This window comes from Coniosporium apollinis (assembly GCF_000281105.1).
Source record: "Coniosporium apollinis CBS 100218 chromosome Unknown supercont1.63, whole genome shotgun sequence".
Classification (NCBI taxonomy): domain Eukaryota; kingdom Fungi; phylum Ascomycota; class Dothideomycetes; genus Coniosporium; species Coniosporium apollinis.
Genome location: NW_006913325.1, coordinates 28,237 through 43,518, shown reverse-complemented (window position 1 = coordinate 43,518; position 15,282 = coordinate 28,237). Strand labels below are relative to the sequence as shown.

Here is a 15,282-nt window from a genome sequence, read left to right as displayed (position 1 = left end):
CAAGCGGCTAGAGTAACTTCCTCGGTGCCAACCCCCAGAACCCACGTTTGCAACTGAGGCCTCAGAGTTCTTTTCCTTTCGCCATTTTACTCCCTACGGCGATAAACTCGCAGGTAGCGTCTGAGCAAGCTCGGCGTGTATTTTGAACATTTTGTGCATCATGCGGCCTCCCCACTGGTGATGCCTGTTGGCATATCACAACCCACAAGGCTAAAAGCCAATTAACCCGATCGAGAATGAAGAGCACTCGGGAATACTTAGCGTCGGCATCCATCCCTCCCAGTTTCCGTTACTGAAAACGGGGCTTCGCCTTTCGGAACCTGAGTTGTCCTGCGTTGTGCGTCGTGCGTCATAGGTCATGGTCGTAGCGGTGCGATGCTGCTGAGAACCTGTACAGTGTGTCATCTATCACGAAGATAAAGAGAGGAGAAACAAGTGGAAGTGATGAATGGGCCGGTCAGGCACTACTGCTAAGCAATTTGTCTCATCATCCCGGGGTTCAGCAAAAAAACAATGACTTAGCTTTTAAGAGGTCGATAACAGTGATGCTGTGGAAAGAGCGCAGCAGTCCTCGGCGCGGCGGACTCTGGACTCCTGAAAAATCAGTCAGCAACGGCCATCATTTTCCATGACGAAACATTAGGTTGACTTCGCTTCGGAGCGATCCGATCAGAAACGTTGAATATTTTATCAGCACGGTACATCAGTTGAGGGTAGGTGAGTAATTTTTGGGATGTCATCAGGGAAGTCTCCTTCACAAAGTTAGGAACTCGAGCACACGTACCTCCCATTCGATTCGACTCGACTCGTGGGCCGCGGCACCTAATCAGGGACAACTGAAAGAGGTGGGTGACGCCCTCTGTGAAGCTGTCAGTGATTTCCGAACAGAGTGGGGAAGGACTCTGGGCAAACCCTGCGTCTCTGCTTGGCTCTCCTGTCAAAGACCGAAGGTTCCTAGGTTCACCGCTTAGAGGTGCAGAGTCCGACTTCGATACCCGTAAAAAAGTTGATGAGAGAGCGGCTGCAAGGTCGCAGCTCTGAAGATGCCCCAGTGGCTTGAGTCTCTTTGACTGCCTATCTGGAGGACCACGAACATGTCAGCATGTATATCAACGCCAGGCGGAAGTGCAGTTTCTTGGAGGTCAAAACGGCAAAAGGGTCAGACAGAGTATGTTGCGTCAGGGATCCAGACGTAGGTTTGAGCCAACGGAGCTCGTCTCGTGCTTCGGAAAGCTCCAAGACTGCTTCACGAGACTCATACCGTACACCGGATTTTTTCAGAGTAGTGTCTGTTTTTGTATTTGGTGTATCATCATATGAAGAGCCAAGATCAAGAGTGAAAAGGAGAGTCATGCGGTACTTACTTCTAAGCTGACGACTTGAGCGCAAGCCATCAAGACTGATTCCACAATCCATCTTCAAGCTGCGGAGTTCAACATCAATCTTACGGGCCGGTTTGTCTGCGGAGCCACGGTACGTCAGCATTCCTATCAGCGCAAGCGGAAAGCGCGGAAAGTCGGGAGTTCAGCACGGCGAACATATTCAGATACAGAGAATGTGTGTCGGCATGTCTAGGTGCATCAGACACGGCAGAAGTACCAACGAAATCTCCTCGCTTCCGAAGAGTGCGGAGGCTATCTCCGCGAGACTTCCCTCATGGCTGAGCACCACCTGTCCACTGGGAAGCAAGCCCAATGGATTAAAGCTACGAAATAGAGGAACAGGATTTCATCATGAGATCGGCCATAAGAAAGAGACGTTCTGGATTCGCACATTGGACTTACCTCTCGGGTGTAAAAGTTCTCGACATTTCTGGAAGGCCAGCCTGGCCCATGTAACGTCAGTAATTCTCCACTCAAAACACCGTTGGACTTCATTGCTTAAGAATCGGACAACGACGGGCCCATCAGAATGTTGTTTGAAACGATAGCCAAATTGCTCATCATTTGCACCTCAAGCTGCTACACTTTGGGTGTAAGAGAAGATTATATGAAGAACTCCCCTTGGAGGATCTTCTCATCATGTTACCTGTCGTTGCCGTTCTGCAGAAGGGATCAAACGTACCTGAGAGGTTCTCCTTTGCACTACCGATGCTATGCCGCAGTTCGCGGACTGGCCGAGAGGCCCGAGGCTGAATGCGCGTGGTGGTGATCAACTACCTGTGTTAGTCGGCGGATGTCAGCATCTTCGTTCGCCAGAGACTGTTACAAAGTCGAACGATCAAAGAAGACAAGAACGACAGCTGTCGGATTCAGATGCTTGCGGTTGCATGAGAGGTTGCCCATTACTTTGCAGCCAAGAAGACGTTGATTTGCTGTTTTCTCAGAAGCCTGGATGTCCTGAAGTATCCGCAAGATCTTGAAGTCATCATGGAAAGAGTCGTACTTGAAATCCCGAGCGGAAGGGAAAGCCACTCACCGGTGGACTTGCTCCGATCTCGAAACGCTGTCCCGACTTCCATCGCAGACTGCTCCACTGCGCAACCGGTTCTTCCAGCCGTGCCGGGTATCGACTGTCGCCGAGTTCAGCATGCGTAGCCTGGCTGCTTCAACCTTTGCAAGTCAGCAAGCCGCCACCACTACTGGAACAAAGGAAGTCGCCATGACAAAATTGACGAAGTGGCTCAGAGCTTTGATACTTTTGGTTCTCTTCCTGGGGCTCAGCGAAGATCAGCATGAAACACGAGGTGTCGTTTTATACTCATCATTGCCACTTAAGCCCTCGGAAATAACGAAAAGATGCACCGGCTCAGATTCATAATTGTTCCATCCCAAGAATCAGTAAAGATTTGCATGGCGCCGCGACGCGGCTTTTTCTTGCATCATCATTGCCGTCTGGACCTGGGATCGTACAGAGATATACGAAGAAGACGTAGAGTAGCAGAGCAAGGAAGGGATTTGAAGTACTTACCAGAGTTCCCACTAGCTACACTATACTTTGCCGTCATCGGCGGTCGGCATCTGCAACTTGTCAACCGTAAGCCTCGTCGGACATCCTGTACTGCAGGAGCTCTGGGATCGTATGTTCACAGTCTACTCAGAACTCTTAAGGTGGTTTGACCCGTCCTCATGGGCCTGGCCAGCAAGACGCGGCACTTGGTTGCCCTCGGAACGAAGATCTTTCATCATGCGTGGAGCATTGTGTGCTGCCGCGAGGCGCGGACAGGACCATTGCCAAGAAGGCGCCTCGAGGAAGGAAAGCAGTGACCACTCTTGAGACAAGGGGATTCGTAGACGACTTACCAATGCTTTGCCCTTGTTCTGCTGTGCTGGACCTCACCGCTACCTGCGGCTCGTCAGCAAGCCAGCCTCAATGTAGATGAGTGTGACAGCTGGCTCATGGTCCGCTCAGAATGCAGTATCAACTTCAGTGGCCGCCAGAGACAGCACTCAGAATAAGTCGGAACCCTTCATCATCGTAGCCCAATGTGTGCCAACAGCCATGTGCAAGATCTACCCAACTCCACGCAGCCCCGCCGTCCTTCGCAAGGTACGGCAGCAGTGTCATTGCAATGGTTGGTGTCCCAGTATGCTAATTCGGGTTGTGTTCGTAGACGGTGGGCATTGAGACGGATCTCACCTACAGTTGAGATGCGTCGAGACGCTTGTGATCGTTCACTCGAGGGGAGGGACGGCGGACAAGTTGATTGAAACACTCAAGAGTTAGCCGATGCTCGAAGACAAGACAAAGATCTGAAAGGACAGCAAGATCGAAAGCTCATAACGATCACACGGATCTTCCTCAGAGACGGACGCATGCCATTGTTGGTTGAGGAGCACCAAAGCGGCACGGCGACCGGCCAACGACCCATGCAAGGACGATGATGAGAACATGAGACGTACCTTCATACTTGTGCAGGGTGGAACCTGTCTGCCGATGCGAACAAGTACCGTCCTGCCAGGAGAAGGGCAAGGTCAGCCGACAGAAACTCTCCGAAGAAAGGCCCACGCGCACTTCGGTGCATCATCCCAGGAAGGTCACCAGCTAAAGCAAGACAATCAAGGAGAATGCGGCTGGTGCCAACGTGCCTCTGCTCGCTTCCATATTTGAGCCGATGCACCGAGAGGGTAGACCCGCAATGCGACAGGGAGATTAGCAGACGCTCGAGGCCAAATCGTTCTGGGGTGATGCCAAGTACTGGAGCGCGACAGATCAGAAGAAGAGTTTTCGTCCTGTGCCCATCTTAGAAGGACTCGGATACTAAAGGGATAACCACAGAGGGATAGTCATTCATCATGAAAGCTTGCTAGCCCTAGCAGGTCTGTGAAGGTGTTTTGCCTGCGGACAACTTACCTGTGGTTGTTCTGCCGGTAGAACGTAGCGTCGTCATTCATCTGGTCTGGTCGGAGATGGTCAGCTTGCCCTTCGTCAATGGAGTGTGTCCGGTAGAGACGACGACTGAACAAGGCAGAAGTCAAATCCGAATGCGTTTGTTCTGCATCGCGATTGCTCAGCAAGTTATTGACGCTTCTCTTTGAGGTATCATCGTCTGCCTTTGTTAAGGACGTGCAAACATCCGATTACATGAGGAGAAGGGATGATGTACAAAGTCAGGGTTGAAGAGGACTTCCTAATCTGATTGTGTCGAACGGTCTGCGAGGGTATGAAGTCAGTATGCATTTCGTCGTGCAGTAAGAACGGAAGATCTAAGGCGGCTGAAGATGAAAGTGTTTTCAAGATGAACTCAGCTTGGTGGTTGGTGAAGCGACACGCCATCAACTGAGTGCCACGACCGGCTCTGCGAACGCCGGACTGCATGAATGACGACGATGCCGGCTAGAGCTTGGTCCCAACCAGGTGTATGATGAGTACGCAAGGTCAGTGAGTGATGAAGTTCAAGGGGTGGTTGTGTTGTCCAGACGCGGAAGTGAAGTCGATGCCACCCAAGACTTGTCGAAAATTCGGAGCGCCGGCAACCTTAAGAGGACCGAACATCTTTGACACTGATGCTATGAAGGAAGGGACCCTCTGTACTGCTCTACTTATTGGAAGGCGGGCGTGGAATTGAGGTCAACATGGACGGCGATGCGGCGAAGGCGAAGATCTGAAGACGATTCGACAACCCAACCGCGGCGTCACGAACATCAGAGAAGCTGAGGGCGAAGAGAACAAATGGATGGCAGTGAGCGGCTGTCTTTCAGAGCTGCAGATGCTGCATCTGTAAAGCGTGATGGTGTCTGTTGATGGTGTCGTGGGGAAAAAGAAGGAGAGGGCTAGAAGGTGTTTGCGGGGGATTAATATTGCCGCAGCAGCAACAACATCATATCAGCGAAGCACCACGCCAAGCTCCTGTTGGCCACACTCCTTGCAGGCAGGGACTGAAGCTTCCCCAAGATTACAATCTGAGTCCCAGGAGGCTCTCCTCCAGCATTACATCATCATTCTCTCCACTGGACTTCTCTCACGTTTGCTGCGGCCTCCCTTTCGACGTTAGGTAGGTCAAGACTCAGATGCAGAGCCGGAGCGACAGGGGGCACTTGCACGAAGCAACTTTCATTTCCTGGTATCATTGGACGCTTCTGGAACGTTGGACTGCAGCTTGTTTCAAGCTGTATGCAAGCTGATCATTGTCTTCAGCGTCACTGTGGACAGTTAGGGACATCCCCTTTGTCATTCGATGTTTTCCTGAGCAAACAGATGCTGTTCCGCACAGATGTCCATTCCCTTTCACCAGCCTGGGCTACCGGACGCTGGAGATACCGCCGCAGTACACCCAGAGAGTCACTGCCATCAAAAGCTGCGAACGTCCAGTGACCCCGATAATGTACAACCTTACACGGACATTACTACCCGCTGAAGAACGGACACCTCATTTTGATGAAGCGGAAGTTCGACGCTCGCAGCAGTGTCAGCCTGTCGGGGTATCAGCCGCCTTCTCGTAACTAGGAAGGCGCCGGTCTACCGCAAGGAAATGGGGATCGTGAGTGGAACACTTCAGACAGATGGGCGGCCACCAATCAATGACCCAGGGCAGTACGTAGACCAGGTAGAAATCGAATGTCTTTACGCTAGAGATAAATATTACTTCATACCAGTAGACGCCATCACTGCCCGGCAGAATGCAAGTCACCCTTCTACTTACACATAGCAGCATAGCAGCATAGCAGTCAATCTACCCGACAGAGACTCTACCGTATTTTCGCCCTCCCTAATTCTAGCTGGGCCTCCACCTTTGCATGCGAAGCCGACTTCAACACAACTGCGGATCCATTCGTCCTCTACAAACTCGCTCATTTCTTGCCTCGTCTGGCGCCTGCGCCGCGACTCTCTGCGGGCCTGAATACAGACAAGAGAAACACAATACGAAGAGCGGGCTGCCGTGACTCACAACGAAGAATGCGTTTGATGCGGAGGCTACCCGCGAAAAGATACTTCGTTTTGAGAGCAGCTTAGAGGCTTGTCAGGCGTGTCAGTAGAAAGATTACCAGTTGACTACAAGGGAGGGCATACGTCGAGACCCAGTCGTCCCGCTTTCTCAATACTGAACAGAGGTAAGCGCATGTACACCGTATCCTGCGAGCGGCAATGGTGTTTGCGGAGGGGAGAGGATGTATATGGTAGGAGTCTTCGAGCAATATAGACAGCAGAACGGACAGGGGTCGGTCCGACTGGCCGGTTGCATCTGCTCCTCGGCTTTACAGAGCCATGCGAAGGTGTATGAAGCTGAGAACGGTCCGCCTCGGAGCTACCTCTGCGCACGGTTGGATAGTTACAAAGCTTCAGGAGTAGCCTCCTCGATAAGAATCGATATGCCGCTACCGATCACGGCAATTCAAGATCATCCATGGGGCGAGTGCATCTTTGGAGAAGCTGCTCAGGCGTTGGGTGCGAAGTCCGAAGGTGAGTCTGGCAAACCGTTGATGCTAATGCTTTCGAGTGCGAATTGTAGTTAGGCCCTTTTATCATTCGGGTTCGGCGCTTGGTATTGCAACCATTCGGATGCCACAGGATGGCTTAGATGGCCAAAGTTTGTTTCAGTTTCTGGACACAAAGCATTGATACAGACAGTTTGACTGTACCATTCATTTTGGCAGAAACAAGACAGGTATTCTGGATAGCTAGCTATCCGAGGTATTTAAGGGCTAACTAGCACAGTCAAGATCTTATGGTGTGTGTTGTCTTACTCCTGCGATAACCCCTCGAACCACAATCCCTCGTCCAGACAGTACAGCAACTACGAGCCCTCTTGCAGCAGAGATTCAGCCTACTGTAAATTCTTGAAGGGATCGAGAACTCGGAGAGAGAAGCTGCGTTCCGAAGACCACGGAAGGAAAGCGCTTGCGGGTCAGACACCCATGACCTCTCGATGGTTTCTAGTGAAGAGGAGTGGTCGACTGTTGGCACCTAAGCACACAAATTCGGAGAGAGGAAGTCAACATCCGAAGTTTGTTTCAAGCAGATTCTAGGACTCTGCTGGCCATCCGAGAAGGTGAGTCAACTCAAGGCCATACGCTGAATTTATTTAACAGCTTTCAGAGAAGCTGACACTAGGCACAACACCCATGGAAACTCCTTCCTACGCCAAGAGGCAACGACACCAGCACCGGGCAGATAATTCCCCAGTCAAGTATCCGCCGACTAAGAAGCGGCTGCCGTCTCTGCCATCTGGACGCCATCAATGTGAAGTTCTGGCACCGCCGTGTTCATCAAGGCTGGCAGTCGTAAAAAGGAAAGAAACGGCGCCCAGCAGCGGCATTTTGCGGGCATTTGGGTGCTGAAACCCTAGGCGGCCGAAGTCGCTTGGGCTGTATCATTATGCCTGCACTATTTCCGTCTCTTAATACTAGATGATGTCTTGGGGAAGAAGAGCTTATGGGCTTCAAGCTCTGTTATTGTAATCGTCTGACGCTATTAGAACATCGTCAGCGAGCGTCTTCTATTCGATGCCAAGTGGGTAGACGAAGCTTATCTGAATTGGCTAGATTCCTCTTTATCTGCGCCCATATTTGTACAAGCTCAGACAGTGTGTACAGAGCCACGCGAATGTAGCAGCTTGAATCTCATTGGGTGATGACTCTTCAAGCTGCCGTCGTGTGATTATAATGAAGTCGGCACCAAGACCAGGGAGTAAAGTCACGTGAATCAGCTGCTACTGTAAATGTATCCCCTATCTCCGCCATACTACCTTTTGTTCTTGAAATCTGCAAGCACCAAGGCAACCCTCTAGAATCGATGCCGTAAAGTAAGCTGCTCTAGCTCTTATCGCCGTCATGGTGAAGATAGGGCACAAGCTTGGAACGGGAGAGGCGTGAGCGGCAGGTGCCATCTCCGTGCAAGGGTGCTGGACCGACCAACGACATTACGAACTGCCGTGCATCTCTCTCCCTTACATATCTCAGCCCCAGGTCTTCAAACTTAATCCATCGTCTCGGCGGCTCTTCTTAGTGGCACATAGTCCACTAAGCCGCGTTATGCCGTGCCACTTCCTGCGTGGTTGCTGCAGTAGGACGGCCAGATCGTCAAGCCTAACGGGATGGGCTACAGCAATCATCAGGCACAATGGGACGAATGGGCGAGCTGCCTGGGACTCAACTGGGGCGGCACATCAGATCCATATCTAAGCTCTATGGAAGCTGGGTCTCCCCACCCACGGGACCCTTACGAAGTCGTGGCGCATGCAATGGTATTTCGGGCCATAGCACTTTCGTAGAGTATATGTATCCTTACGTCGCTCCTAAATCAGCAGTACAATAGTGGGTAGCAGTCTTCCACATCGGCTAAGATGGCGTTCTCACTTCTCCGTCTCGTGGGATCTTTCGCTTTAACCTTATCATTCGTTGCTTCTTTCGTTCATCAAACACGCGCATTCACTCTCGAAACCACTGGTACTACAGCATCCCTCAACCATGCTGCGTACTATATTCCTCCAGCCGCTGTAGCAACTATCCCGCTCTCGAAAGCCTTCAAGAGCGCTGTTCCTGCTGGCAGTTTCATGCCTTTGGCGGTTATCACTACGGACTCCGTGGCATTTTCGGCCGAAGATCTCTCAAAACTGGCTTCTGCATGGACGGCAGTAGACGATGTCTTCCGGGAAGGTTTCTTGGGAGGTGAGTTGATCTCATTCTCCCGCAGCAGTCCCGCCGCAGAAGCATACGCCTTTTTCCACATAGATCGAAGTATCTTGTCTCCATCTGGCGACTATTGGATATTGACGGCTACTCAGCTCTCTACGTGCAGTACACTGGAACCACCGGATACTAGAGATCGTTCCCTCCTGGTCCCAGGAACGCACCTCTTGTCATGACTACCTATGCTGCCAATTCAAGCGCAATTCCTAATGGTCCGTACTTTGTATGCGCTACCGGGACCGTCCATATGGCGTACAGGCTGTTCTCAGATGTTCAAGGTGCATTCACAGAAACCGTCATAGCTCAATCGGATGGATCTTTTTCAGTGCTTCCAGCAAATCTTCCCGGACAATCTCTGGCGGTTGCAGTGCCCTCTCGCCTGTACTACACGAAGACGCCGGAGAAGCCCTTGGCGGGAGTGCGCCTCGGCATCAAGGACATCTATGATATGAAGGGTTTGAAGACCAGCAATGGCAACCGCGCTTGGTACCATCTATATCCGCCGGCAAATGAGACAGCGGTATCGGTGCAAAGCCTCATAGATGCGGGCGGCATTGCAGTGGGCAAAATCAAGACCAGTCAATTTGCGAATGGAGAGACCGCGACTGCGGACTGGGTCTATTATCACTCACCGTTCAACCCGCGAGGCGACGGGTATCAAGATGCCTCTTCCTCGTCCTCCGGACCTGGTGCAGGCGAAGGAGCCTATGCCTGGCTTGACGTCACACTCGGATCCGACACTGGCGGTAGCGTAAGAGGCCCTTCTTCGTCCCAAGGCCTGTACGGTAACCGTCCAACGTGGAATCTGGTTTCTCTGGAGGGGGCTATGCCACTGGCTCCCCAGCTCGACACCGCCGGCCTTCTCGCACGTGACCCTACCCTCTGGACAACGGCTGCGCAAGCCTTGTATGGACCGAACCTCACACTCAGTTCGTCGTACCCTTCGAGCATACTGACAATCGGCTTTCCGACATTCATCAACTCTACAGCTGATGGACTTCTGTTAGACTTTCTCAGCACGGTATCTGACTTCATCTCGGCGAATGTTTCGGCATTCAATATCACGACTGCCTGGGCTGAAATTCTACCGGAAGCACCTCCGCTAAGACAGCTGCTAAATCTCAGTTACCCGATCCTCATTAGTAAAGAGCAAACAAGGCTGGTCCGTGACCCGTTCTATGCCGACTATGCTGCTGCACATGATGGCCGTCTACCTTTCGTCGATCCTCCGCCATTGACGCGATGGGCGTATGGCGACAACGCAACGGCGACCGTTGAGGAAGCTGTTGCGAATAAGACCGCCTTCATGGAATGGTTTACCAACGAGATTCTTATGCCTGACGCAAAGACTTGTTCGAGCAGCTTGATGATGTACGTTGGGTCAGACGGCGACAATACGGTGTACAGAAACACTTATTGGGATCCACCTCGAGTGCCCTTTGGCTTCTCAACAGGCAGAATCAGCGTCTTTGCTGAGGTGCCGGACATGGTTGTGCCGAGTAAGTCACTTCATTTCTGAACAACGGGTTGACGCTAACGGAGTGATGCTGTAGTTGGGCAAGCGGCATATGAATCTACTGTCACGAATCATACGGAGTATCTGCCTGTGACTGTCGACTTCATGGCGGCGAAAGGCTGTGACGGCATGCTCTTCTCGCTTGTTGGGGAGTTGTTCGCTGCGGGCATCGTCAATGTGAGTCAAGCTGGACAAAGCAGCGTTGTTGGTGGGGAGATTCTGTTCAAGCGCATGTGAGGTCTCGGGTAGGAGCAGTAAGAACAGCCTTGTGTGTTCACTTGTGAAACATCGGACCACTATATGCCTATATAGTCATAGTCTTACAATATCACCACCTCCGCGAGCGTAAGGACTGTGAAAGATTCAGCTGCGCTTTCTGATTGGGTGGCAGATCACTGCCGTTGCGGGAACAAATGACACTGTAAGCCGACCCCGTAAACGGTAATATATCGGCCAGACGCGATTGACGCGAAGTTAGCCCGTGAAGCATCAACCCGCATACCTTACCTGACTTACGCCCACCACATCCGCCTCCCTCCTCGTCAAATCTTCTTCTTCCCTTCTCTCTAGCAAGATGGCGCCCGCAGACGTTTCCATGGCCGACAGCGACATGAACGGACGCGACGCAGACGACGCCATGCAGGTATTCATTACCACGCCTAGCTTCAGAGCTCCCCAAATGTTTCGGATGGCTAATTGTGAGCTGACAGGGCTACCAAGATACCCCCGACTACACCGTACGCGTCGCGAAGTCCATACCGTATGCCTCAGCTCACGCTTTTCAACAGGATTCAGATACCAACCCGAACACGACCGCGAGTAGCGTCGCCGGAGATGCTGCCCCCATCGACGGACGCAAGCGGCGGGCGCAAGACCAACAGCTGCGAAAGAGCATGTTTGGCAGGAAACACGATCGCTTAGGCGAGTCGAAGGTAAGCAGTCCGTGTAGTCTATCGCAACGCCTCTTGGACGGTCAGGCGGCGGTTCTTAATGCGCCTCACTGCCCGTTCTCTCTCACCCGCCCAAAAAGTACCAGGCCGTACATGGTTAACACTGTGACCTAACAGGAAGATGACTCCATCCGACGCTTCCGTTACCTCCTCGGCCTCACCGACCTCTTCCGCCACTTTATCGAGACAAATCCCAACCCCCGCATCAAGGAGATTATGGCAGAGATAGACCGCCAGAACCAGGAAGAAGAAGAGAAGGCCAAGAAAGGTCATACGAGAAAAGGTGGCGCAGCAGGAGAGCGGCGCCGAAAAACTGAGCAAGAAGAAGACAAGGAGCTGGTCCGGGACGAGAAGCGTGGAGGCGAGAGCGCGACTGTCTTCCGGGACTCGCCCGCCTTCATAAAGGGCGGGCAGATGCGAGATTACCAGGTGGCTGGCCTGAACTGGCTCATCTCGCTCCACGAGAACGGTATTTCAGGCATCCTGGCGGACGAGATGGGATTGGGCAAGACGCTACAGACCATATCCTTCCTTGGATATTTGCGCTTCGTCTGTGGCATCACCGGACCGCATCTCGTGGTTGTGCCAAAGTCGACGCTGGACAACTGGAAGCGAGAGTTCGGGAGGTGGATACCAGAGATCAATGTTTTGGTGTTGCAGGGTGCAAAGGAGGAGCGGAACAACCTCATCAACGAACGGCTGGTGGATGAGAAGTTCGACGTGTGTATCACGAGTTACGAGATGATCCTGCGAGAGAAGACGCACCTGAAGAAGTTTGCTTGGGAGTACATCATCATCGACGAGGCGCATCGTATTAAGAATGAGGAGTCTTCACTCGCTCAAATCATCCGATTATTCAATTCCCGTAATCGCCTCCTCATCACTGGAACGCCGCTACAAAACAACTTGCACGAACTCTGGGCGCTTCTCAACTTCCTACTACCGGACGTGTTCGGAGACTCCGAGGCCTTTGACCAGTGGTTCTCAAGTCAAGAGGAGGATCAGGACACTGTTGTTCAACAACTGCACAAGGTCCTGAGGCCGTTTCTGTTGCGGCGCGTCAAGAGCGACGTCGAGAAGAGCCTCCTGCCGAAGAAAGAGATCAACCTGTACGTTGGCATGTCAGAGATGCAAGTAAGGTGGTACCAGAAGATTCTAGAGAAGGACATTGACGCAGTCAATGGAGCTGCTGGCAAGAAAGAGTCTAAGACGCGTCTCCTCAATATTGTGATGCAACTGCGAAAGTGCTGCAATCACCCGTACCTGTTCGAGGGCGCAGAGCCTGGTCCGCCTTACACAACGGATGAGCACCTGGTCAACAACGCTGCAAAGATGGTTATGCTGGACAGGCTACTAAAGCGTATGAAGGCGCAAGGCAGCCGAGTGCTGATCTTCTCTCAGATGAGCAGAGTGTTGGACATTCTTGAGGACTACTCGGTCATGCGCGGATATCAGTACTGTCGCATTGACGGCTCTACAGCGCACGAGGACCGTATCGCGGCCATTGACGATTACAACAAGCCGGGATCGGAGAAGTTCCTCTTCCTTCTGACAACTCGCGCTGGCGGTCTCGGGATCAACCTGACAAGCGCTGATATCGTTGTCCTCTTCGATAGTGACTGGAACCCACAAGCAGATTTGCAAGCCATGGATCGTGCACATCGTATCGGTCAGACGAAACAAGTCATGGTGTTCAGATTTGTCACCGAGAACGCTATCGAGGAGAAGGTGCTCGAACGTGCGGCTCAGAAATTGCGACTAGATCAGCTAGTTATTCAGCAAGGTCGCGCACAACAGCCGGCTAAGAACGCAGCATCCAAGGACGAGCTACTGAACATGATACAGCACGGCGCAGAGAAGGTGTTCCAGAGCCAAGGCGGCATTGGAGTAGTTGGCGGCAAGGCCGATCTTACGGATGATGACTTCGAAGCAATTCTGAGTCGGGGCGAAGAACGCACCGCCGAGCTCAACGCGAAGTACGAGAAGCTCGGTATCGATGACTTACAGAAGTTCACTTCTGACTCAGCGTATGAGTGGAACGGCCAGAGCTTCGTTCCGAGTAAGAAGGAGATCGGCATCAACTGGATCAACCCCGCAAAGCGCGAGCGTAAAGAACAGTCATACTCTATGGACAAGTATTACCGTGCGGCTCTGCAAACCGGCGGTCGTACTGCGGACACTAAGCCCAGGGTGCCTCGCGCTCCCAAGCACGTGTCAATACATGACTATCAATTCTACCCGGAGAAGCTCAAAGTTCTTCAAGACAAAGAACTCGCTTGGTATCGCAAGGAGAACGGCATCAAGGCTCCACTTCTAGAAGGCACAGAAGAGGACCTTGTAGAGCGTGAGGCGGACCGAGACCTAGTACAACTGGACATCGATAACGCAGAGCCTTTGACCGAAGCGGAGAAGGAGGAGAAGGAGCGACTGACAGAGCAAGGCTTCGATTGGAATCGTCGCGATTTCCAGCAATTCATCAACGGATCTGCCAAGTATGGGCGTAACAACTACCATCTCATTGAAGATGAGGTCGACGGCAAGAATGCTGAGGAGATCAAAGCGTACGCTAAAGTCTTCTGGCAGCGGTACACGGATATCCCTGGCTGGGAAAAGTTTGTCAAAGCGGTTGAGGAGGGTGAAAACGCCATCCGCACCCGTGAACGCCACCAGAAGCTGCTCAGGAAGAAGATCAGTATGTATCGTGTCCCGCTTCAGCAGATGAAGATCAACTACACGGTCTCGACGACGAACAAGAAGGTGTACACCGAGGAGGAGGACCGTTTCATACTGGTCTGCTTGGACAAGTTCGGCATCGACAGCGAGGGTCTGTATGAGCGGATCAGGGACGAAATCCGCGAGTCGCCACTGTTCCGCTTTGACTGGTTCTTTCTCAGTCGGACACCCGTTGAGATCTCGAGACGGTGCACCACGCTTGTTACAACCGTCGTCCGCGAGTTCGAGGACCGCAATGGCAGCATCCCAAACGGCACGTCGAAGTCCAAGCGCACGCTTGACGAGGAAGAAGAGGAAGAGGAAGAGGAGACCGCCCCGGTCAAGAAGCGCGCGAAGAACGGTGTCAAGGTGTGCAAGGCCCTAACCCCCATTTGTCGACTCTCTATCTAACCATGGCGTAGAACAAGCAGCTTGACAACGTCAAGGGTACCGCTAGCAAGGCGACTTCCGCGAGCACATCTCGAGCTGGCAGTGTCGTCTCCAACGGCTCTGCCGTACCCCAAAAGTCGAAGGCGAAGTCTAAGAAGAAGTAGTGGATGGTTCCCGGACTGGTGTTTCTGATAATCATGATTGAAGGACCGAACGTGGCGCACGCGGGCTTGTCCTTCCGGAGTACAAGGCTGGACGGGACAGGTGGATTGTAAGCCCCGATGGCGTTCATAGGGAGACGGTCTTCAGTAGAGGCGTGTTTCGGAAACGTGCGTTGGCTTTACTTCCAACAGCGGTGTGGGGAGTGCAGGATGCATGCAGGGCTGTACGTTACTACGGCATGGGATGCTTTGGCTGGCTAGGTGTTCAATAGAATGGCGATTGCGATACCAGAGTTGAAATCGAGTAAAAGATTCTTGAGAGTGACACCGGAGCAGCTTCACAGGACAGTACCTTAGCAACATGAACGTGTCCTATCCAAACGTCACGTGGACATGTCTGAATGCTCAGAATGTGGCTCGTGAGGCCAGCTCATCCACTGCCAAGCTCCGAATGACGTGTATCAGGACCCCTCGACGCCCATCCC

The 15,282-nt window shown here is 52.4% G+C and overlaps 2 protein-coding genes across 2 annotated transcripts; both read left to right on the top strand.

Annotated features, from left to right (window-relative positions):
* Positions 1–9,315: 9,315 nt before the first annotated feature.
* W97_08764 (uncharacterized protein) lies at positions 9,316–10,821 on the top strand (the record flags this gene model as incomplete). Its single annotated transcript, XM_007786631.1, has 2 exons — positions 9,316–10,567; positions 10,622–10,821. 2 exons carry the CDS (start codon positions 9,316–9,318, stop codon positions 10,819–10,821), a joined length of 1,452 nt encoding a protein of 483 aa, XP_007784821.1.
* Positions 10,822–11,158: 337 nt separating this feature from the next.
* Positions 11,159–14,800, top strand: W97_08763 (uncharacterized protein; the record flags this gene model as incomplete). The annotated part of the gene is made up of 5 exons (XM_007786630.1): positions 11,159–11,227; positions 11,295–11,321; positions 11,373–11,516; positions 11,652–14,615; positions 14,669–14,800. 5 exons carry the CDS (start codon positions 11,159–11,161, stop codon positions 14,798–14,800), a joined length of 3,336 nt encoding a protein of 1,111 aa, XP_007784820.1.
* Between the last annotated feature and the right edge of the window lie 482 nt (positions 14,801–15,282).